The 27,929-nt window shown below is 45.3% G+C and overlaps 1 protein-coding gene across 3 annotated transcripts in view; it reads right to left on the minus strand.

Annotated features, from left to right (window-relative positions):
- Positions 1-9,518: 9,518 nt before the first annotated feature.
- ARMC9 (armadillo repeat containing 9) overlaps positions 9,519-27,929 on the minus strand; it is a 101,781-nt gene continuing 83,370 nt past the window's right edge. Inside the window, exons 22-25 of one of the 3 annotated variants that reach the window (XM_045031197.1) lie at positions 26,104-26,228; positions 21,346-21,478; positions 14,341-14,513; positions 9,519-9,879 (exon numbers count right to left, since the gene is read on the minus strand). In XM_045031197.1, the coding sequence (XP_044887132.1) occupies positions 9,857-9,879; positions 14,341-14,513; positions 21,346-21,478; positions 26,104-26,228 (454 nt within the window). In that variant the 3' untranslated portion in view covers positions 9,519-9,856. Of the gene's footprint in view, positions 9,880-14,340; positions 14,517-20,143; positions 20,724-21,345; positions 21,479-26,103; positions 26,229-27,929 lie in introns of those variants that run through there. The other 2 variants (XM_045031196.1, XM_045031198.1) reach the window with 2 other exon arrangements.

The following is a 27,929-nucleotide window of genomic DNA, read 5'->3' on the forward strand; positions in this document are numbered from 1 at the left end:
CGTGCACGCGCGGCGCGCACACCTACATGGAATGGATAGGAGCAATCACTCGAAGAAGAAACAGGTGTGTAAGCCACACTGACACATCCTTTCAATAAAGGTGTTATGTGCTGGCTTCAGCTTTAGATATCACAGATAGCGAGCCAGAGGTTTTAGACACCAGCAACACTTACTGATTTCAGTGGGAGCAGTGATTTGCTCAGCACCAGCCTCCGCCAAATAGCCAAACTGCACATAATGTGAGTACAGAGAGCGGCTGCATCTTCACAGACGGAAACGTTTCAGAAACACTGTGGTAATGACCCCCATCAGAGAGCGAGAGAGAGTCAGATCTTTGTGTGGTTCCACCCTTCCCCTGTAAAGATTGGTCTTAAATTGTGATGTGTGTGATGGCTATTTAGCTACTAGGGGATTTTGACCCTATGCGGAAAATTATTAAGAGCAAACGTTATTGGGGTTTCGGAGACCCAGATCCAAATCTCATAGTCTGATCTCTAGTGTATCGCAAAACCGCCATGACTAAGAGACCATGTGGCCCCTCAGCTCAGATCCACATTATTTACAATTATTTAAAATAAAATAAAATTACTTTTAATTCGGGGGTTGGAGGGTGAGAGAGGGAAATGTTCAGTTTGACTTTTGGCCTGGCAAGCAGGGCCAGGTCATCTGGTCATGGTCCAGGTTATCTGGGGCTTGAGGAAAGAAGAGATCCCGTCCAAGCAGAGTTAGCTTCATCAAGTCCCATTTTTCCCAGATCTCACTTCCTCACTTGGGCTGGAGCTGGGGGGTGGATGAGGAAGATGATGGATGGGAAAATGCAGGGTGGGGTGGATGGATGGACGGACAATCAGAAAGGCTCCATTTTGCCCCAAAAAACCGATGAGGATCAGTGATACTCTGCGCTGAAGAGGGAGCCATGTGCAACAGCAGGGAAAACGCAGAGAAATGCACATACATGGGGTTTGCTGGGAAGCTACAAAAAGTCAACATCAGGTCATCCGCTTTCTAGGCTGAGATGCTCCGCTGGTGACTAAATGTAAGTAAAAAGCGCCACAGCTTCATGGTAAAGCTCTCGCTGAAAGCAACAGCCCAGCTAGGAAGCAGTGGGGCATGGGGGGAATGGAGGGGAACCCAGTGAGAGGAGCTACCTGGCAGAGATTTCAGGGCCTTTCCGTGAGAGCCGACAGTCCTGTTTCCTGCTACTGAGATGAATTCCAAAAGCCAACGAGTGCGCGGACATTCACAAAACAGCGGGTTGTTCTCAGGAAGCCTTCTGCCTTTGCCAAGGCCGACCGACCTGCCAGGTTTCAGTTCAGGTCTTGGACCAGGGCCCAAATGCAGCACAGTGCTGCTGTCTCCAGCAGGACTCGCATCCCGTCCTCAGGGCGGCTCGGAGTTCTCTCACCAACAAGCTGGTCCCAGCAGCACTTGCTCACACCGGATGTCTTTGTGCTTCTCAGGCTGAAGAAGTGAGGGAGGGGGAAGGGAAGAATATGGGGATAGGTTACTATTAGATAACGGTAGCCTCAGAGGAATTGAGAGGACCAGTAGGAGACATACAGTAGCAGGACACCACTACCAATGCATTTTTACATACACTTCCAGTGCATGAGTGTGCACACGCACATTTACTTTCAGAACAAATAACACAGCCACACAGTAAGGGAAGAATTACTTACCATTACCCGTCGTTTTTTGTTGCCTTCCTTTTCCATCAGTCAGGAAAAACATCCCGAACACCAGCATTGCAGAAGTCCAACAATACAATAGAATTCTATCTTGGGCTGTGGTGACAAATCAGTCCCCACTGCTGTGGTTTATGGGGCAATGCATCCTTGGATGACATTATTTCTTCTCTGGTGCTTCATATACCCAATGCAATGTATGCATAGATTGTATATTGAGTGTGTTTTACAAAGCACCCTCTCCAGTGTTAATGCTTTGCCTGCACAGATCACCACTGGCCTCAGCTTGCTGAAAGATAACTGTCTTAGAGTCGAATCCACAGAGAATGCTTAGTAGTCTAACTGCTAATTGTATTTAGAAGCAATCGCTGGGACCAGCACTGACACTTTCTGTTCCTATCCAGGAAAGACTTAAATTTAATTTGATGTAATTTGATAAAATTCTCAAAGACCTTACTCCACGGAAACAGTCAGTCAGAGGCCTTATGATTATTATTGCTTAATGACTCCCAGGTTTGAAATTCCTCACCCCTTTGGAACCCCAGCCCACATGAACTCACCCCACCAGACAGCCTCGGTAGATATAACTGAGTTCCACGCAGTTTGCTGCATGTGGATTTTTCAAATAGTGCCCGCTAGATCCCAGGCCACTTAGAAAGAAAAAGTAGAGATTTGTTCCCATGTCCTGGCTAACATTTCCTCTGCCTTGACTATTACACAGGCAGCTGTGTGCTAGTTGTGTTTCTGGCTACTTCCCTCTTGCCCCAGAAGTGGCTGCATTTCACTGGTGTGTGAAATGCCTGTCTGTATAAAGGCCAATAATTTTCAAATTAGGATGTGTAAAAATAGCCACCTCCATCTATTTAGGTCCCTAAATAAGTGATCTGATGTCTAGAGGTGCTGAGCATTCAGTTCCCATTTGAAGTCTATCATTTAGGCTACAGTCTAAAATGTGTTACAATTCTTCCTAATGAAAGAATATTCTTCCAGACATTCCCAAGTGAAGTATTATTGTCAGTAATAATCCTCATGATTATTTATCCGCTAAGGCTTCATTCTCTTTATTCAGCAGTATTATAAATTAAATTACCGTAGGTATTGTCACTAAACAACAAACCAAATGAAATGTGTCTGTCCTTTTTAGGATGAAAAACTTCAAGACAATGTGCAAGTCATTTTTTTATTTAAATACATCTTCATATAAGTCAGGCCTCACAGTGAATAAAATAATTTACATTCCCTAGAATTGCGTAGTGTACATTTATTGATAATCGTAACAGAGCAGCATTTCCACTCTATAAACACAAAGGAGGCATCTCATGGTGTCAGGTGGATTTCCTCATATTTATCTTTAGTGCCTAAAGATTCACAGGTGTAAATCAATACTCTGGAATTGTGCAAACTTGGGACACATGCAAGAAGTGCTGGTGGAATGTGGAACATGTAGGCGGAAGTAACAAACTTTTCTGACACCCTAGAATGTGTCCATCAGACCAAAGTTTGGAAGGCATAAGACCCTTAAAGGAAAACAGTTTGAATCAGGATCCTACATTAGACATGATATAAATGTATAAGGAACACAAACCCTCATGCTTTGGGGCATAAAACAATCATTAACTTCCTGGCATTAGGAAAAATCTTCATTTGGAACATCAGGTACTGACCACTAACAGGACACTTCACTAGATGAGCCGTTGGTCTGATCAGGAAGGGCAATTCCTAGGCTTCTGATACTTAAAATGAATCTCTGCACAGATCATGTAGCCGTTCACAATTCATTCCCCCCGCCCCCTGTCTCTCAACAGCCCTCAGGAAGGCAATCGAGATACGATGATGAGGGGCACAATACAAGAGCCTGACTAGACAATAACTGTAATCCTGGACCACCTGACAACTTACTAGGCACATTTAATTAACACAGTGAAATAGATGGTGGACACTCTTCTTTTTTAACACAGCAGGTGGCCCACGGAGACTGGATGCCTCAACATACAACACTTCATCGGCCAGTCTCCGAGGGCTGCAGGTCCACAGCAAAGAGGAGTGTGGCAATGGGCTGATTATCACCCATAGCCCAGCAAGGGCAGGAAGCAAATCAGTTGCATGGGCAGACTTTAAAGTGATGTTCAAGGGAGCAGAGACCAGCAGGGGGAATTTGCACACTGGTTTTGGTAGATCAGTGGGGCAGTTCCAGGCCATTGTACTGCAAGCCGTTTATGGCACAAGGCTTGCTGCTGCTGCTTCTTTTTCAGCCTGCTGCCACACCTTAGCAGATTTGAAACAAGACACTTTGGCTAGAATCATCAGATTGTATTTGTTTTCAGTCGGCCAAAACACACAATGAGTTTCCCCCACCTCCACGCCACCAAAATCCCTTAAAGCCAAAGTCCCTTTGAAACATACAATTAGGCCTTGTCTACACTGGCACTTTACAGCGCTGCAACTTTCTCGCTCAGGGGTGTGAAAAAACACCCCCCGAGCGCTGCAAGTTTCAGTGCTGTAAAGTGGCAGTGTAGACAGTGCACCAGCACTGGGAGCCGCACTCGGAGCTATTCCCCTCATGGAGGTGGGTTTTTTATAGCGCTGACTTTCCTCCCAGTGCTCCGCCATGACTACACAGCTGCACTTGAACATTTCTAGTGAAGATGGCCCCTTATAAACAGAGAATGGGGATTGGGTGGGGGCAGAGTTAATTGAGTTTCTGTTCAGTAAGTATCAGTATTGAGGAAGTCTGCATGTCTGTAAAGATAATGTGACACTTCCTTCATCCGCATACTGCACCCGATGCCATGACGTACAGTATAACGTGTGGTGGAATGTTCCCTATCACGTTGCTTCAGGGGAAAAAAAAATAGTCAGCGGGATGGGAGCTAAAGGCCCAAAATATAGGCAGCAAAGAACATTCCCCCAAATTCTCACTATTCCTCTAATTTTTAATTCCACCATCCTGCTACCAAGAAAATAACCTCCCTGACAACAAACTCGTGTCATAAATGGCCCGGAACTGCCCCACTGATCTACCAAAACCAGTGTGCAAATTCCCCCTGCTGGTGCTTCACTTCACTTCACAGCTACAGCAACTAAGAGCATGTCTACACTACGGGCGCAACAGTGGCACAGCTACAGCAGTAGTGTCGAAGGCCTGGTCTACACTAGGGGGGGTGGTCGAACTAAGGTACGCAACTTCAGCTACGCGAATAGCGTAGCTGAAGTCGAACTACCTTAGTTCGAACTACTTACCGGTCCTCACGGCGCGGGATCGACGTCCGCAGCTCCCGTCGACTCCGCCACCGCCATTCGCGGTGGTGGAGTTCCAGAGTCGACGGGAGCATGTTCGGAGTTCGATATATCGCATCTAGATGAGACACGATATATCGAACTCCGAGAAGTCGAATGCTACCCGCCGATCCGGCGGGTAGTATGGACGTACCCATAGTGTAAATACTTCCTACAGTGATGGAAGGGTTTGTTTGGCAATACATGTGATCCACCTTCCCAAGTGGCAGTAACTAGGTCAATGGAAGAATTCTTCTGTCCACCCAGCTCTGGCTACATGGAGGACTAGGTTGGCTTAACTGTGTGAAGTTTTCAAACCCGAGAGCACACTAGCTAGGCTGACCTGTAGATCTGGCTTAAGAGCTAAATAAAAGGGGGCCGTGTTTGTCACACAGGTGGTGCAAAACACAGCAGGGAAAGTGGTTTTCTCAACTGTGAAATGCAGGGAAATGTTAAAACAAACAGAAACTGACCAAGCAAACCAACAAAATGAATTAAGACTATGGATTCAGAGGTGAACAGCTGTTATCAAAACAAGCATAAATCCAGAAGCCCTCCATGCAGAATTTAAACATTACAGACACAGTTTTTATTGTATATCTACACACATGTGTGCGCACGCACACACACACACTCTCTCTCTCTCTCTCTAAAGATAAAATTAGGCCGAAGCTATAACTTGAAGTAGCCTCACAGCCTTTTGACCCCAGAAAGCTTTCCTCTTTTGATGTGTGGAACTCCTGTATTAGCTTCCTATAAACAAGAATACAGCTGGTTTAAGTAAGCAATGAAGCATTCAAGCAGGGTATTCTCCACTGCTCTGATTATGGATTTATTGTGGGCATGTTTTATCAACCAGCAGTCTTTCGAGAGCATGTGAAAGTGACTAACTTCCTTTAGAAATGAGGTGCAGAATTTATTGCATGCGTGTTATCCTGTTTCCTCTTTTACTGTCCGACTACTTGTAACCCTTTATCAACAGCAATACTTACACTTATGAGACTGAAAAAGCTCTGCCTGCATGATTGACATTCCCATTTTTCCACGGAAAAAAAGTCCTTTATCAGCCTTTAATAGGAATTGCATTGCTGAGAATTTAGTTTAAACATCCACACATGGTTCGTTTCATTGCAAAAGGTGATGGAAAACTGTCAGATCTAATCGATTACTTCGGTGGACTGAGGGTAGCCCCAAAACAGTCTGGTAAAGTCTGCAAATTATAGACTGACACTCCAACATGTCTAGTGGCTCAAAGGGGGGAAAACTCCATAGAGTCCTCACTTGTAAAGGCTCCTGTAAGAAAGAACTATTTCTCCCCTCCCAGGCTTGTTGATTTGGGCCCAATTCTGCAAGGTGCGCTGCGCCCTCAATTTATCGTGACCCTCAGTTGGTGTAAGTTAGCACAACTCCACTGACTGTCATAGATTCCAAGCTAGAAGGGACCGGAGTCTGACCTCCTGTGCAACACTGGCCTTACGACTGAGAGTTACTTTTTGAGAGACACAAGATGGGTGTGGTGATATCTTTTACTGGACTAACGTCTGCTGGTGAGAGACAAGCTTTTAAGCTTACGCAGAATTAAGATCGAAGCTTGTCTCTTTCACCAGACTAGATCCAAATAAAAGACATTACCTCATCCACCCTGTCTCTCCACTCTCCTGGGACCAACACATCTACAACAGCACTGCAAACAGTGTATCTTAGGAAGACATCCAATCTTGATTTAAAAGTCGCCAGTGACGGAGAATCTACCACACCCCTGGGTAAGTTGTTCCAATGTTAATTGCCTCGTTGTTAAAAATTCAAATTCAAAGGCGTTACACTAGATTTATGTACCAGCAAAGGATCAGGCCTGTTAAGTTTACTAAAATAGAGAGCACTCCACCCTTCACAAAAGCTGCTCCCAGCTCACAGAAGCAGGCCCATTCTAAGCTAAACACTAGCACTGCTGTATAATTAAAAAAAACTGAACTGAAAAGGAATTCTGGGTATCAGGAAATGCAAATGAGCATACCTAGCACCCCATTTGTAACAAGTAGTCTTGATATTTTACATTGGAAAAAGACAAGTCTTAAGAGGAAAAAGCAAAGCTAACTAGACTGACACTTGTCTCCATCAAACCTCCACAGAGTCACCCTTGGGATGTTAATATTCTGTCTGTTGCGGCCTTCTTAGGAATCAGCAGGAATTTTCACCTAAAGGCGTTTGCCGCTCCCAAGTCAGGATGGGGAGATCTGCATAAGGAGTTGGATTCCCCTCCCCCCCTCAAGTTTTTTCTCTGGCACTTTTAAAAGAAAGTTTTAAAATGATAGAAGACAGAGGTCAAAGAGGACCCACAACCACTTTTGGTCCTATGCAGACATGGAACTATGTAAGAACTGCTGATTTCCTGACTACTTTACCCTTCTTGTGGACAAATTAAAATTACAAAGTGATCTGGTCTTTGTAAATTGCAGTATTTCAAACCCATCAGTATTTGTCCAGTTCCAAAATGAAGTCTAATTTCCAAGGGTTTGGATTTGTTACTCAGGGGTCACAGCCCCATTTGCAGTAAATTGGTATGTTTCACTGTGCTCAATGGACCTAATGACAATTTGCATCAATTGAGAACTGACCCTGACTGGTTAATATCACCCTAGGCTGAAATTTGCCACCAAAGGTCTAAATCCAAGTGTAAAACTTTCTTTCCGTTCAATATAAACCATCAATGACAATGCAACCATTTATTTCCTATGGGAAAGTGATGACATTTTTGCTTCAAAGGCAGTGGGTCATTCAAACCACCACAAGGTTCATTCTAATTTGCAAATGCTCCCAATTCAGTGTTGCTTTATCATGTCTAAGGTTTTCGGCTTGCTTTCCTCACATGCAGCAATCCCAGCACAAAAGGCCTCAACTCCCCACTCCCCACCTGCCCCGATGTTTGGTTTTGAAAAGTGAACATGTAAAAAAGTGAAAAAGCACTGGCTGTCCCACCCCCTTCCCCCAGTCAGCAGCCAGACAGTTTGGGATTTGGAAGAGGGCTTCTTGTTTTTGTTTCCATCAGTGCTGACACGTGAGGGGATGTTACTGAAAAGCCAGTCCCGGTGGCTATTGCAGTGTTTCCTGATCGCTGCTACATTTAAAAGAATGAACAACAAAACAATTTCTGCATCATAAATCAATGCTCTGGTTCTTATTCAGTGATTGGCCCTCTCACCCTCCACTTTACATTTACTGAAGAACAGCTCAAGCCTATTTTGAGAAAACAAGTTCCTGCTAAGATTTCACAAGAAGATGTAACAGATAATTGTTCAAAGTCAGACGTAAGGAATGTCACAGGGGGTGACAAAGGGTCAAGGAAGGATACTCAGGTGCACACTTTGGAGGGATGTGTTTTGCTCAGGACTGGCTCAGGGAGAAAACAGATCTTCATCCCAGGTGAGAAAGTGGATTATTCATTCAATGGAGGAGGACCAGTGCTCCACAAGGGGCTGGTGCCCTCAGGGAAGGCTGCTGAATAGCTCCCTACTGGAAAGCACTGCCCCTCCTTTGGGCAATGGTGCAATATTGTTTCAATTGCCACAGGTCGCTCCCTTGTCCATTTTATATTTCTTCAGCAAAATGGAGCAGGTCCACACGCCTTCCCAGTGGAGGAGCCTGAACACTGCCTGCTGAGTACACACCAACTAATACCTGCAAAAGATTCCCCCCACACCACAGACACACACTTCTCAAATAAGGTGGATGAACAGGGATCCTAGAAATCCAATTGGCGTTTTTACAGAGAACCTTCAGTTTTTACATTTTGTGAAAAAAGAAAAACATACACGAGCACCCCGTTTATCAGAGCCTCCATTATCCAGCTGTCGGCCGTAACCAAACTGGAGCAGTCAGCCCCGGGCGGCCGAGCTCGGCCTTCGGCGGATCTGCCACTGTTCCAATTAGATCGGATAAATGGGGTTCCACTGGATAGAGTACAGACATAGAAGTATCTGGGATATGCAAGAAATACAAATTGCAATTCTATTAATTTTATTTTATTTTAAGGACTGATGTCACTGGTAGGCTTCGAACTCGCTTACAAATTATAACTATATCAATAAAATATTGTGTTCAACTGATACCTGTAGATATCGTGACTTGGGAAACTAAACTCAGTGTTTCATTTTCATCACATAAAAAGGTGGATTTTTACTATTTTTTATAGGAGAATTTTGGGGATTTTAATCACGGAAGACTAGGATCCCTGTTGATCAAACACCCAGCACAGATCTCAGCGGGCCAAATTCAGAGCTCACTTACATGCATGTAAGCCCCGTGAAGTGAACAGGATTGCATGGGGCATTAATCTGCACAGAACCAGACACATGGTCTTTCTTGGCTGCTGAAGTTTCCCTGTACGTAGATGTTCCACCTCCTCAGCTCATAAACCAAGGGCTTGTTTTAAAAGCAGGTCCAGAAATTGGTCCAGTGAACAACATGTAAACAGTACACTTCAGCCAGCTCATTACATCAGCCCTATGGACCTTCTCCCCAGGGCAGTCCCTTGGGGGGCGGCGCACGCACGCACGCACGCACGCACACACACTATTTAATTCTATTCAGCAATGTCACTTCAGAATAAACTATTAGGCATAGTTGGATTGCATACATCTATCCAACCAGCCCTCCTCTGCTGCTGGAGCGGCGATGCTACCCAAATTGTGATTCCTGAGAAGGTCTCTTGTTTTAACCAATAGGGGAGACATCCCATCAGATAATCCCTGAATCACAGTGCAAGGCATATGCAGTGGAGTGTTGATACCCTCACTCTCCTCTGGGAGTGCTGCCAGTGAAGCTGGGAGTCTTGTTACAGGATGCTACCTGTGTCCTTAAAGGATAAGCCAGGACGTTGCTGAAGAAAGGAACTGCTCTCACTTCCTGGAGGACTGGCTGCCTGCAGAAGGGGTGAAAGAAGGGACGGTCAGCTGAAAGTAGAACTGATTATCGGATGGCCTCTGCCTGTGGGGAACACCTGTTCAACCTGGACACCAGCACAAACAGCACAGCAAAAATGCACAAAGGAAACTTAAACCACACATGTTACAGTGGTGAAAATGTGGGTTTAGTCATGACAGGCATTTACACGTTATCTGAGCTTTCATCTATTTGCCAAATATTACTGTCACCATTTCTGGACAATGGGATGCTGTTTTAAGGGCTGGTGTTTCCACAGATAAATTAACCCTTTCTTCTTCTTCTTCTTTTTGTATTACAATAGCATCCACATGTCCCAGCCGAGATCAGGTACATAGTCAGAGAGCCCCTGCCCCAAGGAATTCACACTCAGAATAGCCAAGACAGACACAGTGGAAGGAAGGAAGGAAGGAAGGAAGGAAGGATTCTTCTCCTCATTTTACAGATTAGGTTAAATAATTTACCCAGCGTGTCTGTGGCAGAGCTGGGAACTGAGCACAGATCTCAAATCTCAGTTCAGTGCCTTAACTGCAAGCCCACGTGTCCTCTCTGTACAAGCCGGCCCGAGAGGGAAACTAGCAAAAGCCCCAGAGCTGTTGGCTTTACTCTGAGGGGGCCTAGTTTTGCTTTGTTACATCTGCGCAGCGCAGGCCCAATGACCTCACTACTGATGCCGGGCTCAAAATGAAGATGGAATTTGGCCCTAGGTGTGTAGATAACCCCATGCTACCTGTGCATACATAAGATATTGAGTCCATGTGCCCTCAGTCACCCCAAAAAGACGCCCATCTAGTCAAAGGGTACGTCCACACTAGGAGCTCAGCTAGGGATAGGAGTCCCAGCTTGTGCATCCACATGCACTAGCGCTCATTGGCTACACGACTGTTTTTAGCAATGAGAGCTAGTGCATGTGGGGCTCCTATCCCTAGCTGAACTCCTAGTGTGGACGTACCCTTTGACTAGATAGGTTTCTTTTTTGAGGTGACTGAGGGCACATGGACTTAATGAGAGCTAGTGCGTGTCTACCCCCAAGCTGGGAATCACACCCCTAGCGCCTACTGTAGATTGAGCCTAAACTGGATTTCTTGAAATGTGTTGCTGTTTTCTATAAAATACTAGTTACACTGTTAACAACCGGCGAGAGACTCCAGTCTGGGGGATTACACTGGCTATAAGCTGTATCGGACAATCAACTTTCTCTCCTCATCATGACCAGTGCTTGGCTCTCATAAAATCTGTATGTCACCAGAAACTTGCGACAGACAAATAAATCAGCCTGATCATGGGGTGTGTGTGTGGCGGGGGGGGGGGGTCTATAGTCTCTCTGAGCATGCAAAAATGAACAGGCCTAGAGGTCTGAGCAGAGGCCTGGGAGTCAGGAACTCCCATGCCCTCATCACAGTTGCCAACTTCCATGTGGTCAATAAGCACCTCGACTTTCACATTAAGCCGAAAATCAAGCTAATCCCATTTCAAAACAAGGCGAAAACAAGCCAGTCCCTAAGAACCCCAACACTCTGTGTGACTAGATCCCCCCTGCGTGCAGTCTGGGACTGGGGTGGGCCCGCTGTGCACCCTCACTCTCTGCCCCCTTGCCCCTGCTTGCCGGGAGCTGATCAAAAAAAGTAGCAACAAGCAACAAGCCAAATAAGCAACAAGCCACAAGACAAAAACTAGCCAACAAGCAACTCATAAGCCAGTTAAGCCAAAACCAAGCCCAATTTCTGCGTTTTTTTCACGGGTTTGGCATGTCTGGCCCTCATCCTTGATGACTCAAACTGTGGGTTTGGTTGCTCATTTAAGACCAGATTTGTAACGTATTTAGATGCTTCATAAAATCCCAGTAGACATCTACCTGCACCTTCAGACACTTCAGTACTTCAGAAAATCTGGCCCTTAACCTACGTATCTCAATTTTCCCCTCCGTAAAATGGGGACAAAGATGCACACCTGTATCACAACACCCATGTGAGGTGTGTGTGTGTGGTTAATTCATTAATATCAGCCAAATGCTTTGTGAATGCAAAAGGCTGTACAAAAAATAAACATATTGAAAGTCATATTTATGGAAGACACCTGTCGAATGCCCCTGGAATGCTTTGAAATCTCATCCACTAAAAGTTAGTGCCAGGGAATCTGTGACTGATGCAAAAAAAATCAGGAATAAGCCTAACCTGGAGCCCCTTTCCAACACTCAGGAGAGGGAACTGCCTGTTCACGTGATCAGATGTGTCCACTGTGCACATAACTTTAAGATGCACACCCAGGGCAGAATTAATAGTGCTACAGCCAGGTGAAGTCATAAAGTTCCAATAGCCCAAGAGTCTGGGCTTGTGGTGGCACATGCCAAGCCTTGAGAGAAACACAAGGGACTTAAATCTCTGATCACATTCGGTTTAATGTGATTTTGATAAAAGCTGCACTGTACACTGTTTCCCTGGATACGGGACTCCCTTCAAAGCCCCCACTGAGCACTTAGCACAAGACTGGATGTAGAGAGGACCAATCAGGACCGATCTTTCATAAAATGCATGCACCTAGGAGCACGAATTCACGCTCAACTCCACGCTCCCTGGACAAGCTGGACAGCATTTCCTTGTGTGTGTGTGCATGCTGCACTTTCCCCTTTTTCAGCAGCACTTCCCTTTAAACAGGCAGTGAAACAGGAACCGGGGAAGGATTCTTGGCTATTAACACCATTATCGATCCAGTCAGGACAGTGCTCGTATTACAGGAAACAGCAAGCACTGACGTCAAAGCTAAAGAGAGGGTGTATGCAGCAGGAATACAATGGGGTCAAGCTAACAGACCTGGCAGTATGATCTAGGGGGGATGAACATGGGACTTCTCTCCGGGAACTAAGTAACTCAGTTCTAATCCTGGTTCTGCCACTGACTCATTATGTAGAGTGCCAGCTCTGCCACCGATTTACTATGTAACCGCAGCCAAGTCACTTCACCTCTGGGCCTCAGTTTCCCCATTTGTAAAATGTGGTTAAGGATACTGATGTACCTGATACAGGGTGAAGCTTAGGGGCATTGTGAAACTAATTAATGCTTGTAAAGCACTCCAAGATCTTCAGATACAGTGCTACAAAAATGCAAATTCCAATGATGATTATGACATGCTTGTAATAAGTACACAGCCAGCAGGTGCTTTCATATTTATTCATGCTGGTTCCAAAAAAAATATGTCTGCATATAGCTGAGTTTTGGGAAAAAGTGTCTAAAAATGTCAGGCCTTGTCACTACAAAAGACAGATGTGTTCTTGAGTTAAAATCTTAGCAAGGACAAGGCAGTTTGTAGTTTTCACATGAGTTAGCAGGTCGAGACACAGAGAAGGATCCCCCATCTTTAACTCAACCTGCGGACTCATATGAAAATCATAATGTGCCTTGTCCTCACTAGGATGGTAACTCGAGTTAAGAACACCCCTTTTCTCCTAGCGAAGACACAGCTCTTGGACTCCTTTACATCTGTTGACAGGCACTGACTGCTGTGCGAGCATTTGGGAGTCAGCTGAGACACTTACACATTGAGGAGTGAGAAGGGCTAAGAATATTACAACAGGCTGGAAGCGTCTTTCACTTCCACTTTCTTGGCCATCACACCCCTTTTCTAGCTCTCCTCCTCTCTCCCAGAACCTGGGCAAGCAACACCAGCTTAGACTTTGGTAGGCTCACACTCAGCAGGCCAAATTCAACGATGATTCACAGCTTATAGATGATAAAGCCAGACGGGACCATTGGGATCATTTAGTTGGCCATGCAAGTTACACAAAGTGGGTGTGAGCCAAAGGAAGTCTAAAGGATTAGACCAAAAGTCTAATTTGGGGACTGGAAGAAGGTTTAAGTGTCACTAACTTAGATTCACCTTCTATACCAAAAGCAGAAAGGAGGTTGGATCTAAATGCTGATGTGAGTCTTGAACAGTGGTGGGTAACTGCGACCCGCACCTGGCCCATCAGGGTAATCTGCTGGCAGGCCGCGAGACAGTGTTTACATTGACCATCCGCAGGCACGGCCGCCCGCAGCTCCCAGTGGCCGCGGTTCACCATTCCTGGCCAATGGGAGTTGCGGGAAGTGGCGGCCCGCGCTGCTTCCCGCAGCTCCCATTGGCTGGGAATGGCGAACCACGGCCATTGGGAGCAGCCGGCGGCCGTGCCTGCAGACAGTCAATGTAAACACTGTTTTGCGGCCCACCAGCAGATTACCCTGACAGGCTGCGTGTGGCCCGCAGGCCGCCCACCACTGGTCTAGAATTACGAGCAGCGTGCTCAGCAGGATATAATTCTATGACTGTATATCCAGCGGTGGATAACTGCATAGTCATATACTGCTGGAACATTTACAGCACATAACACCATTCATGGAGACTGCAGTCAAGCTTCCTTCTTTCCTCCCTAAACACAGACCACTTGAAGAGAGAATTTTTCACTTACTTTGCCTGCTTCTTGTAGATGATCCCGAAGAGCTAGGCCGGCTTGTTTGCTGGGGTCCAGACTGTGAAAACTGCGGTGCAATGGTTGGGATCTTTCCCTTTCGAGGGCTGGGACTCTGCACTTCAGGAGTGCGGGGGACCCTACGTTTGCCGGTGAAGGCAGAGGAAAACTCGCTGCTGGAAGAGAGGTGGAAAGAGTTAGAATGTTCATGCACATGTTTTTATATCAAGGGACAGAACAGGCTGCAGAACATGGGGGAAATCTAACAGCCATTTGGATACCTACAGTCAACCAAATTCCATTGCACGCCCTCGCCAACACAGCGTTAGACATACTGGCCAAAGTCTAGGGGGGTCACAGATGGAAATGAACATGGTACGTGCTCAGCTGCACCTTACAAAACACACACCTCATTAAGGAGCCACATTCCCTTCTCTGGCGCTGATGTTTTCCATTGTATACTATTTAGATCACAAACACAGAATCAATGAACCTGAAGTGCTACAAAACTACTGAAGAGCTGAATATATGGCTCTCACATCAGTTTAAGACTGCACTATTATTTTTTCTTGTGCATCTCATCTCACCTTGTACCTATTGGGTTCCTGGAAGTGGGCGGGCACTGCTAAAGGACCCCCCCCCCAGCCTAAGGGGAGGATCTACAGGACCTCAAAACTCATCTCACCTTGTAGCGGGGTGGTTACCCGCTCCTGCCCTGAGGGGTTTAAAGACAGCCCTTGAAAAGGGCTGGGGTTGAGAGAGAAAACCGTAGGCTGGTTGGGGAAGCAGCCACAACTGGGCCACGCCCCAATCAGGCCACAGCTGGCCTGTATAAAAAGGCTGTGAGCCAGGAGCCCAAACAGTCTCCCTCTGCATTCAGAGAGAGAAGGGCCTGGCTGAAGGGAGCTAGAGATAGGGTACCTGAGTGGAGCAGGGCTGGGGAAAGGCAGAGGAGCTGGGGAGCTCCAGCCTGGAAGGCCCCAGGCTGCAGCCTAGCATAAAGCCAAGTTCCAACAGGTACTGGGGGCTGCAGGGGGCAGCCCAGGGGTAGGCAAAGGCAGCAGGTCCAAACCCAACCTTGCCAGTGATGAGAGGCTGATACCGCAGTCTGCCCCAGGGTGTGGGGGCTAGATGATGACTGGCAGTCGCCTGATACTGAGGCGAAGTGGGGATAGTGGGTGGGGTTTCCTTGGGAGGGGAGACCCTGAGAGAAAAGGGTTACTGCCAGGGGGCAGCACTCCAGCTAACAGGGCACCGGAGTCCAGGGAGGGACACGGGGCCAAGCAGTAAGGCGGATCACCGGCCTGCAGAGGGCGCTCTGGAGCTGGAACGAGCTAATTCCCTGAGAGACCAGCAGGAGGCGCCGCAGGGGTGAGTCTGCACGCGTACACACCTGATCTCCCATTCAGGCTAATGAGATTTGTAGGCACACAGCACCTCACAGGTCTCCCTCACACATGTGGATCATGGCAAGCTAAGTTCCCTTGGCTCTCCCTCAGATGTGTAATCCATGCATTTCTTGTTTGTAGTGTGAGCCTCTTTAACATCTGCCCTTACTTAAAGCCCTACCCTGTGCCTTAAGTTCAGTTCTGTTTAGAGTTTAGTCAGAAGGATGCAAGGATAAAGTCTCCTCTAGCCCTCGTTCCAGGGTCAGTATTCTTGTGAGGGCAATGGAAGGTACTAACTAGTGTTGGTGGACACTCTGGAGGCACCTGGCCAGTGACCCAAGCATTGATCCATGGAGTATTCTTGCTCTTGGATCTATATTCATTTATTACTCTAGCCAGCCATACTTTTCCTAACCAGAAAAGACCAAACCAAAACAATTTCAGCATGAAAAAGACAATCACCTTTAGGAGGAAATAAAATTTGAGTCAAGAGAAGAGACCCAAAAAGTGCCAACCAGCAATAGGTAATTAAAGTGGTAGCTGGAGGGCCTCTTTTGCTTCATCAAAAGAAGCCATTGTCACGGTAGGAAGAGTGATTAGGAGGATTTGAAGACATCTAATCTTCCCCTCGGGATGGAATGCTGCTGAGTTGGCAATGATTAACTGGCCCCTGGCTGCTGTTTCACCTTTTGCAGAGCTACATTAGCAAACATTTTTTTGATTTTTTTAAATTACATTAATTGTCTGGGATATGCTTTTGCAAACACTAGCTGTAAGTGACACAGACTTGCTAATCAGTCAGTTAAAAGTCTGCTCTGAACCATCTTTGTAGCAAGATCTCTCTCAGATAGCCGTTTGCTTGCCTCTCTTTTATTATCCTTCCTAATCATTTCAAAAGATCATGCAGATGATATCCCGTGTAGGGAAAAGGCATTTACAAAAAGAGGAATCTGATTGGCCAAAACAAAATTCCAGGCCATGGTACTATTAAAAAAGATCACAGGGATTTAGAACCAACAAAAATGATTTAAATGTTTCCGCCCACAAAATAGTTTCACGGTCATCTGTTTGCAATTTTTATCACTTGGTTTCAACTTATTTAGTTTTTGATATTCTAATGATGTATTTGTTACATTTCTCAGATGTAGATAATCATTAAAATGCTAATGAGTACCAAAAACAATCCTTAAGCACGCTTTGCACCATTTGGGCAGAAAGTGAGCTTTCCTATCCCTCAGTCCCACATACTTAATAACAACAGTCTAGATCTAAAATTCGGCATGTTAAAAAGCCCTTGTATGGGCATTAAGGATCTCCCTGGAGATCCGATATAGGAACCTAAATAGCTATACTGTAAAAAGCATACTTAAAGAAAAAGCAAAACAGAGCAATCAGAATTCATGTCCTTGCAAAGGCACAAGTGCAAGAGGACAGGGAATAAACTTAAGGTACAAAATCTCCCATGTTGAAGCATATGGAGCCTATGGCAAGTGTTGCTAGTAGACCTCTGGGTTCACATGCCCACTGTACCTCAGCCACCTATCAAATATCCAAAACTTGATGAAAACTAGAGTTTAACTAGAGAGGTGCTGGAGACAAATATGTCATGGGAAAATATTTAGCAGTACCTCCTCTTTTGTCCTATAACTCCAGAGGTGTTAACTGGCCACTTCACCGTGAATAGTCTCTTACAATGTGTGTTAACTACTTATGCTCAACAATTTGTTCCACCTTGTATTTAGCTGTGACACCCTCTGAGTACCTTTTCCAGACCTGATGAAGAGCTCTGTGTAAGCTAGAAAGCTTGTCTCATACACCAACAGAAGCTGGTCATTTAAGCTTCTGTGGTCATTTAAGTTTTGATGTAATGCTAAGAAAAGCAGAAAAATAACCATTTGCTTTCCCAGTAGCAGCCTGAAGCCAGAGAAATAACTGGAGAACAAAGATTGCATATATCTTAATATATCTTCCTACTGTATTTTCCACTGCATGCATCCAATGAAGTGGGTTTTAGCCCACGAAAGCTTATGCCCAAATAAATTTGTTAGTCTCTCAAAGTGCCACAAGTACTCCTCGTTCTTTTTTATAATACACTTAATGATCCATCAAGTGATGTGATAGGGTTTGAATGTATGAAGATTAATGAGGGCCTTGTTTTCTCCGGAGGAACCACAGTTGAATTTCTAGATAATTTCACTAGATAATTAAAAACGTGACATTAGGGAGGTATCCAAACTCTCTCTCTTTTCTGCAGGTGCCGAATGAAGGGCCTGAGATATTAAAATAATACTGTGCTTGCTCTTAACCAAATATAAATACAACTTCAGCCTGTCAAAAGCCAGCTTATTTACAAGTGTTCAGTAGACTATTAAATAAAGACAGACTTTATTATCCATAAATTAGTTTTTGATTGGCTAAAACCACAACAGGTCTGTACTCAGACAATGAGAATGCCGCAGATCAATAAAAGTACAATGAGCAATTGTCACTCCATCATTCATTAGCTAAAATGATAATTTGTTGCAACGGAAATAAAGTCATTGCAATATGAACGGTCAGAGTCAGTGGGCTTCATTCATTTCTCAGTTTGGTTTAATACCAGTGTAAATTCAGGGCATGGCTACACTTGCAGATGTAGAGCGCTTTGAGTTAAACCAGCCTTCGGAGAACACAGTAGGGAAAGTGCTGCAGTCTGTCCACACTGACAGCTTCAAGTGCACTGGCATGGCCACATTTGCGGCACTTGCAGTGGCACTGGGAGTGGTGCATTATGGACAGCTATCCCAGCATGCAAGTGACTGCAACGTGCTTTTCAAATGGGGGTGGGGTGGAGTGAAGTGTGACAGGGAGCATGTTGTGTGTATGTGGGGGGAGAAAGAGTAGGTTTTCGGAGGGCTGAGAGCATGTCAGCATGTTGTCTTGTAAGTTCAGACAGCAGCAGACCCTCTCCCTCGCCCCCACCGCCTCTCTCTCTCTCACACACAGCATTCCACAATAATGGCTGATTTGTCTCAGAGCAGATAAGCAGCCAGCTGTCAAACGGTGCTTTCAAATGGCATATCTCATTCCTACAGCGATTCAAAACAATGACAAGAGTAGCCACTGGACTTAAGGGGATTATGGGACATTTCCGGAGGTCGATCAGAGCGCAGTATTGCAACACCTCGTTCACACTGGTGCCGCAGCGCTCCAGCAGGGGCGCAGCAAACGTTATTCCTCTTGCCAAGGTGGAGTACCAGCAGCGCTGTAGCCACGGAGTCAGAGCACTCTAGATGCCTTGCCAGTGTGGACGGGGAGTGAGCTGGGGTGCAAGGGGTCCTTTATTGCGCACTAACTCACAAGTGTAGCCAAGCCCTCAGTGACTTCAATGGAGTTATTCCAGATTTACATTGCTGGGAGCAGGAGCGGCTCCAGGCCCCAGCACGCCAAGCGCATGCTTGGGGCGGCATGCCACGGGGTTCACTCTGCTGGTCGCCGGGAGGGCAGCAGGCAGGGTGCCTTCGGCGGCATGCCTGCGGAGGGTCCGCTGGTCCCCCGGCTCTGGTGGACCTCCCGCAGGCACGCCTGTGGGAGGTCCACCGGAGCCGCGAGACCAGCGAGCGGCAGAGCGCCCCTCGTGGCATGACGCCGTGCTTGGGGCGGCAAAATGTCTAGAGCCGCCCCTGGCTGGGAGTGAGAGAGGGATCAGGCCCAGGGTCCCTGGCATTGAAACAAAACAATTCTGCTTTGCCTCAGTACATAGTTTCCATATATGCCTTGGCCTATGAGTAGCATGGAGAAGATTGCTTACAGTGGGCAAAACTAAGGTGGAAACAATGGTCCATTCACTTTCTTGTTCTTTGTCGGAACTAGTTCATTTAGGTATTTATCCAATGGAGGAAATGAGACATTGGAACAAAAGGCATGTTTGGCTACTGTAGAAGCACCATGTTGATTTAGCACCTCTGATGCAGAAAATCCAGCACACTGGTTGCTTTGTAAATGGCTATATTCCAATATCCATAACTTTAGGCTGCTTTTGTACATACAAATCCCTGCAAACATGGGGAAAAAAGAAAAACCGCCTCATGGGTGAGATTTCACTTTCTCATCTCCTCTAAAACAAGAACTGTACGTCAGTGAAGAATGGGATACCCCAGTATTACAGGTCATAAGCCACTATACAGAGCTGGAGAGTTATTTCTGATGACTCAGTAGACAAGGTGAGCCCTATTCGCTCCAACCCAGGAGGATAAAAAGGGGCCAGGTATCCCATAGAGGCAAAGGAAGGAAGCTTAAGCAGAGGTTTGCTTTTTTTTTTTTTTTTTTTTTGTTATTTATCAGTAAATGCAAATCCCAGGAAGAGGTTAAGTTTGGACATTAACACAGAGCAACACGTGTGCATGTACACATTGTGCTGAGAATGGGGTGGGGACGCTGCCAGTTCGCAGCTAGCTGCACTCCAGAGTGACTGAGAAACAGCTGGCTCTGTCTGACACAGGGGAGGAAACGTGGATCCTTTCACATACTTCTGATGTACTATTCATGTTTGTAATGTTTGCTCAGTTACCATGGAGATGGGCAATTCAGAAATATAAATGCTGCTGCAGGGCAACAGAATCGGACCATTACATGTCCCAGAAGTGCTAACTTGTTGGCAAGAGATAATTTCTCATATCTCAGCATGGGGGCAGTGCAACTGAAAAATTAAGGAAATAATAGGGAGAGATATGCAATAGAGAAACAGAAAGCTCTAGCCACAGAGCCCAAGACCCAGAAGGAGGAGTACCCACAGCTTCAACTGAAGTCCACGGGACCTGAAGGTCGTCAGAACCTCTGAAAGTTGGGTCCAGATACTGGCTTGGTATATCCTCTCCCCAACACATCCACACCCTGCCCCTTCAGCATCTATCCTCATCGACTCCATATTCTTTTGCTTCTGAGTCACTGCTTCAAATCTGCCCCAAGTCAGGCAGCAGCAAAAGTTGTTGCCACCCAATGGTTATTTGAAGGAATCTATGAAAAAAGATAGTGGGTCTCGGGGTCCAGTTCCTTGTAGACAAGGATCCCCAACCCAACAAAACAGCATCACAATTGCAGTTCCATGACAAACCCTTGCGGAGAGGCCAAGCAGTAGTGATTTCTTTGGGTTAGGGATGGAGCACACTGAGGGAAGAACTTGCCCTACTGCTGTCTTCGGCTACCTCTCGATGCAAGGATGGGTTCATTGGTGGGTTTTTAAGTGGCTGAGGAGCCCAATTCATGCCCTGCAGATTTTCCCACAGAAGTACTCAGTGGCCCTTGGCTCCTGATGGATATAATAAATGTTTTTTCTGCACAGTAAGTTATCTAAGGAAGCGATCAGGATTCTTTTTGCAGGTGACAGTGTTGAGGCTTATGGCTGATGTTCATTGATGAAATCAGTTTGCTTTAGATTTCTTCTGTTCTGGCCCAAATTTTTAAAAATTGAATAGCTGCCATTGGCAGAGGTAAGAATATTTTGTTTGGCAAGCGTCATCACAGCTGTGTCACACCACACTACATCCTACATCAGTTGGCTTCATAATAGTATGGAATTAGCTGGTAACCACCTGGACTACTTCCCCGTTTCCTGATATTCAGCACTTTAAAATCATACCTGTATGATTGCCCATTAACTTCGTCCTGGACAAAATCAGTGGATCGGGCAGACAGGACTTCAGTAACTGCTGGGAGGTGTTGATCCGTTCTGAGACCCGCTGAGAATACCTTGGATGAGTCTGTTTCAATTGCTGTTTGAAAAGAGGGAACGTTTCAAGGCAGAGGTGTCATTTTACAAATTACAAGTAAACGCTGTTAGTCTGTTTGAGTTCCCTTCACACAAGGGGCAGCCACTCAAAGACCCCACTGTCAGTATCATGTTATGACATTTGCTCATGAAACCAGATTGCCCACCCCCTGCCCAGCACTAGTGTAGAATGTATAAATCAGAGCATTGTCCCACTTGTGTGATGAATTAATAAAGAATGCAGCCCAGCATCCCACTGCTAGTCCAGGGGCAACTGAATCTTTTCTTTACACATGAAGGGTGGGGGCTGATGGAGCTCAGCCCCCTGTTGCTATGATGAGGATGGTTACCAGCCATATTGCACCATCCATCCACCAGAAAAAATTAGGGCCAATAGGCTGATGACGAGGACGGTTACCAGTCCTTTTGTACCATCAGCTGAGGCTGATGATGAGGATGGATTTCCATCATTTTGTACGATCAGCTTATGCTGATGATGAGGATGGATTTCCATCCTTTTGTACCATCAGCCGCCCATGGCGGGGGGGGAGCAAGGATGTTGGTGTTGAGTGCTGCACTATCGCGTCTATCTGCAGCATTCAGTAAAGATAGGGTGACATGTAAAAGAGTCAGAGGATTGTTTTACCTTTCTGGGTGGGGCGTGGGTGAGTAGATTGCCAAGCTATGCCCTGACCCGCGGGCACTGTGTTTGACCCTAGAAGCATTTGGAGCTCAGCCAAGAATGCAAATAATTTTAGGAGGCTGCAGGAACTGTGGGATAGCTTCAGTCCTCCAGTCCATGCGCATCCATTTGATTCTTTGGCTTTCCGTTACGCTTGTCACGCTGCAGTGCGCTGAGTCCCTGCTATGGCGTCTGTCTGGAGATTTTTAAAAAAGGATTCTGAATTTCATCTTCTGTAACGGAGCGCTGATAGAACGGATAGAACGGATTTGCCTGCCCTTACAGCGATCACATCCGCATGGTCCATGCGGGAGCTCTTTTTTTTATTTTGATTTCGGACTGCATCGCCACCCGTGCTGATCGGAGCTCCACGCTGGGCAAACAGGAAATATTCAAAAGTTCGCGGGGCTTTTCCTGTTTACCTGACCACTGCATCCGAGTTCAGATTGCGGTCCAGAGCGGTCACTGGTGCACTGTGGGATAGCTCCCGGAGGCCAATACCGTCGATCAGCGTCCACACTAACCCTAATCCGATATGTTAATACCGATACTAGCGTTACTCCTCTCGTTAGGGAGGAGTACAGAAACCGGTTTAAAGAGCCATTAAAATCGATATAAGGTGCCTCCTAGTGTGGACGGTTTTGGCGTTAAATCGGTTTTACGCTCCTAAAACCGATTTAAACGCCTAGTGTAGACCAGGCCTCAGACTTGTGCATGAAAGGACAAGTCAGTTTTCTGAGAGGGGCACCAGGGACTAAGACATGCGAATCCAACTGGAGTGAGGAGGCACTGGTGGCTAAGCTCCCTCACTTAGAAAACATGCCCCTGAAGCATTTTCATTTGGTGCTCTCATAAAAGTGTACTGCTCTCCTGTGCTGAAACAAGGACATAGACTGGGACACTTTCAGACAAGCACCAGACCAGATGGAGAGAGTTTTCTATTACTGTCTCACGTTCTGTGAAAGAAGTGCAATGATCACCTGGAGAGATCACAGGGTCTTCGTTTGAAGGCTGCAAACAGGTGTCAGCGGGTCATGGCCACCCTGTGTTTACCATATTGCTAAATGGAAGGGCCGTGTCCGAGCTAGATCCTACTTAGATAGGAGGGGGATTCCCAGGTGGGTGAAGGTCCAGGAATGGAAGAGCATGAAAGGCTGCTTTAGGTTAAGAAAGTGGACAAAGGTTTGTTGGGGCAAGGGCAGGCACTTCCTTGTGACTCTGATCTGTGATGCTGGATTACATTCATCCAACTGTGCATCTGAAGCTTTCGTCTCACCCAGCCCTTCACTCCTGGTCAATTTCTGATCATTTTAGAATACCACTGCATCAAACCCAATGACACCCCCAACCCTGGGATGTTCAAAATAAAGCTGGAAAATGACCAAAACTAACATGATTAGGTTTCCAGTACACCAAGGGCAAAACTTAAACTAAATAAATGCCCTGCTGCAGAACAATATTATTGGGTGACGACAGAGCTTCTAGAGGGAGCACAATTTTTATCACACATATATGGAAAAGTGTTATGGGGAGAGGACAGAAGTGTTTTGTACACTAAGATTTGTAGGTTTGTTGTTTCATGTGATTATTCTACATACTGGTTTTGGCTCAGCCTTTTCATGGTAATTTTCCATAGGATCACAGTGTTGCAAACAGATGGGAATGCACCAAGGACCCAATCCAACTTCCACTGAATTAAATGAGTGTCTTGCCACCGACTTCAATAGGAGTTGGATCAAGCACCAAGCTCTCTCTTCTTGCTTCTCACCTCGTCCATCCCCTTTTCCTTTTTGAATCCCAAAGATCAGGGGAGAAATGGATGAGCAATCATTTATTTTGCAAAATCTGACACCTGAGGCAAACCACTGGGAACCCTTACGACAACAATACTGGACTAGCTGCATGACTGTTAAAAAGAACCACATCTCTGCTATACAAAAAGGAATTACTTTGCCTGCAAAAGTATATTATACTTATAATATGTGCATAGATATATATGTAACACGTTCCCATTTAGTGACCTCCTCTCCTACAAAAAGAGATACTGCAACTCATGTAGTCCTCTTGATAAGCTATATATTAAATACATTCACATGTACACAATCTGGATAGAACCTACTAGTAGATTTTGGTTTAGATGAGACATAGTATCAAGGCTATCTTTATCTGTGATGATTAAAGAGTTAATAGCACTTTTTCCAAGGGTAGGGGCATTAATTCCATTATCCTTGTCAAATTAAACAATAGCATTTACATTCTGCTCTTACCTAAATTTCCTGTTGTTTAACATGCCCCCATTAACAAACTGCTGTATAGCGTCACTGGCAAGGAATGGCTGCTGCATTTGCACGCCAGAGGTGGCTGTATTTCAGGGGTGAGATAATATCTAAACACACCATTCACAAGACACTTTGGGCTCCTTTAGACTGAACTGTCCCTTAGAAATAGAGGGATTATTTCTCAGAATCTGTATCCAATAGAGGGTTTCATCCTACCAGACATTTTAATCAGCAAATAGCAGCACTTTTGATGTCTGATTTGCTTAATCCCCTTTACGAAGTTTAAATATTTAAAAGATTAGTTTTTCCTCACTATAGGAAAACTGCCAAGTCACCAGGTTTCCTATTAGCTTATAACCTCTGATGTTCTGAGCCACTGTTTTTGGCCAGCTGATCTGTGCAGAATGTTTTTGTTCTGTTCCTATGCGCTATTGTGAAATCTGAGGCTTGAAGACCATGCCTCCCATTATGCCAGAATATACGGAGTGCTCAAATGCACGCCTTGAGCTGGAACTTCACCTGTTCCTATTGTACCCCCAGGCTTGGGTTAAGCCTATTCTATCAGCTCTGCACATTACGCAAGCAGATTCTTGTCTGTGAAACCGTGGTTACTCTTCTCAAAATCCCTTTCATTTCCTTTTGGAAATTAAAAAAAAAAAAAAAAAGCCATTTCTTTACTGATTCAAAGCATATTTTTTTATCAAAGCAAAGACATCTTAGTTGGTGCTTTTTAATAATTCTGCACTGCCAGCTGCAAGACACTGTAATTGTGATCCCAGCACATTTTGCTGTTAGTGCCTAATTTACTCTGTCGAACTTACTCCTGCAAATAGGCTGGTACCCCACTACCCTGATCAGTAAGCTGCACGCCCTTCCCCTTCTCAAAAGCAGGCGCGGGTGAGTCTGTGTTAGCTTCCATTCAAGTTGCAAGGAAAGAATCTCTAGCAGCGCCTTCCATGCTGTTGTTCTCTACAACAGGGCCCTTGAAATGCTGCCCAGCTGAGGGCAGCTCTGGCAACTTGCTAAGGGCCTAGGGGCCCCAGCTAATTTAAATAATACAGAACAGACGTACAGGTGTAACCACAAGGGAGGAGATATGGGGGGATGTGCTACCCTCTGCCCCCCAATCTTTTTTACTATCCTGTTTATGTCCCTCCCACTCTGCAGCTGCAAACTTAATAGGTTCCCATCCTCGACCACATTTTATTATTTCAGCGTAGTTGTGAAGGTGACTGCAGCTGCCTTCAATGGTAATAGAGAGGAGACGACAGGTCCTAGCAGCAATTCATTTAGGCCCAAGCAAAGGGCTTATTTGAGGACAGTAATATTGCCTGCTGAAAACGGTAGATTCTGTGGGCTGCAGTTCCTTTGATTCAAGATGGAACGTGGCTTTCTTGGACCTGTAGTCTGTAGAGCACAGTTTCATCTAGCTCAAGATGCAACACTGCATACTGCATTTTTGGGCCCTTATGTCTTTGGGTTGCAGCTCTGCTTGGATCAAGATGGAGCACTGCATGCTGGGGGCTTGTAAATGATGCCATACCAAAGAGGAAGTCAGCGGCAGACCATATTTTAGAACTCCACAGCCCAACCACGAGGCATCCCCTTTGCCAAACATCCGACCCAGTTAAGGAACAATTAACAGCAGCAATCTCAGAATATCCTTACCTGCAGAGGAAATACAAAAGTCGGAAGTGCTGGACCTGCTACCGCTACGAGTGGGAGGACGACAGTTATGCATAGACTGGAATTTGCTGTCCCTGCCATGGGAAGAAATGGCATCATTTTCTGGCCTAGAGGAGAAATGAGAATGCAGGGTGATAAATACTTACAGCCTAAAAAAGCTGCATGAGAATTACCATATAATTTCCTGGAAAGGTACAGAAGAAACAGCAAAGTGTATTTTATGTTGCAAGCTAGTGCCGGGGCACAACTTAATAGCATTTTGACTGTACTACTCAAATCAGATGAGGTTAGACATATTTGAAATTAACATTTTTTTCCTAGTGTAATAAATAGCTTGGGAAGGAACCCACAACTTGCGACAGTTTGGAGAGACAAAATACCAGTGGCCCCCTCACCAAAGACAGTGCCGATGAGTCTACCAGGTTTCCCACATCAAGCTTTTTCAGGAGTGTAAAATGTGTTTCTGAATATTACGGAGGTTCCACACGATGCAAGATCAAAACATAACACAGTATTTTAACTTAACAGCTGTAGAACTTCTTGGATAGGGCTGGTTGTCAGGAAGGAAAAGTTGCTGAAAGAGAGGAGAGAGGGTAAGATTGCTTGGCAATCAGATGGGGTGAGAGGAAGCAGTGAGGGTGAGAGTTGGGTAGACAAAGTAGGGGGCTGGGAGGGAAGTTACCCCTGAGTTGAGAGTTTTGTTGAATACTCATGGCAAGATCAGGCTAAGAGACGTCTAGTTAGAAACGGGCCTTTCCAAGGAGGTGATTAGTAATTGGACCAGAGGAATATTAAACAATTTGTCCCTCCTGAGTGATCTCATAAAGTAGGTCTTTAAAAAGAGCTCTCCAGTATTTCCTGGCTAGAGCATCCCCTTACAGTGTAGACTGAGGGCTTGTCTACATGGGGACAATCAGGAAAATTAATCCAAATTAAGCAAACACATAAAATTAAAGATGATTGGTTAAACTGTATTAAGTCCCTATATGGACATTCTCTTTCAGAATTAAAGTGGTCTTAATTTGGTTTCATTTAATTCAGTTCCAAAGCCACTTTAATTCTGAATGGGAGTGTCCATGTAAGAGTTTAATGCAGTTTAACTAATCCACTTTTAATTCACACCTTTTGTTAACTGGAAGTAATTTTCCTGAGTGCCTCCCCAGTAGTCAAGCTGTAAACGGAATGAATGCCACGCTAATTCTGAATGAGTGTCCACACTGGTTTAATGCCATTTAATCCACTTTAAATTTATACTTTTAGTTAATTTTGATTAATTTTCCTGAGTTTCCCCATGTAGAAAAGCATCAAGGGGTAAATCTTGTCATATTCCACAGCAGTTTGATACAATGCAGTCACTAGTTTACTTAAGTGATTTATAATCAAATAAATATAGCTCAAGCCTTTCTCTTTGTGTCTGGACTGCTAGGATTTGATCAGTTTTATTGCTTTTGCTCACAGAAGGGCATCCTATTAGTTCTTATCCTCTAGTAACCAATGTCATTTGCTAAAATAAGTTAGCTGGGTATAAACTCCATTAGATCTTGTCCTTTTCTTCTGTAAATCCACTCTTCTGGTTATTGCCTTTCTACTCTAGTTGTTTTCTTGCACCCAGAAGTTAGCTATAGAGGGTTTCACTGCAAAATGCAAACCTCTCATGCATGCTATTAATGCCTGCTTTCCTATTTTAAACTGGTTCGCGCTTAATAGTGTTCACACTGGTTTTACCATCTGACTAAAATAGTGAAATTTAAATTTCACACAGTTTTTAAATTAAAAAAAACAAAACAGAAATTATTTGTTTCACATGG

Source organism: Mauremys mutica, chromosome 9 (genome assembly GCF_020497125.1).
Source record: "Mauremys mutica isolate MM-2020 ecotype Southern chromosome 9, ASM2049712v1, whole genome shotgun sequence".
NCBI classification, from domain to species: Eukaryota; Metazoa; Chordata; order Testudines; family Geoemydidae; genus Mauremys; species Mauremys mutica.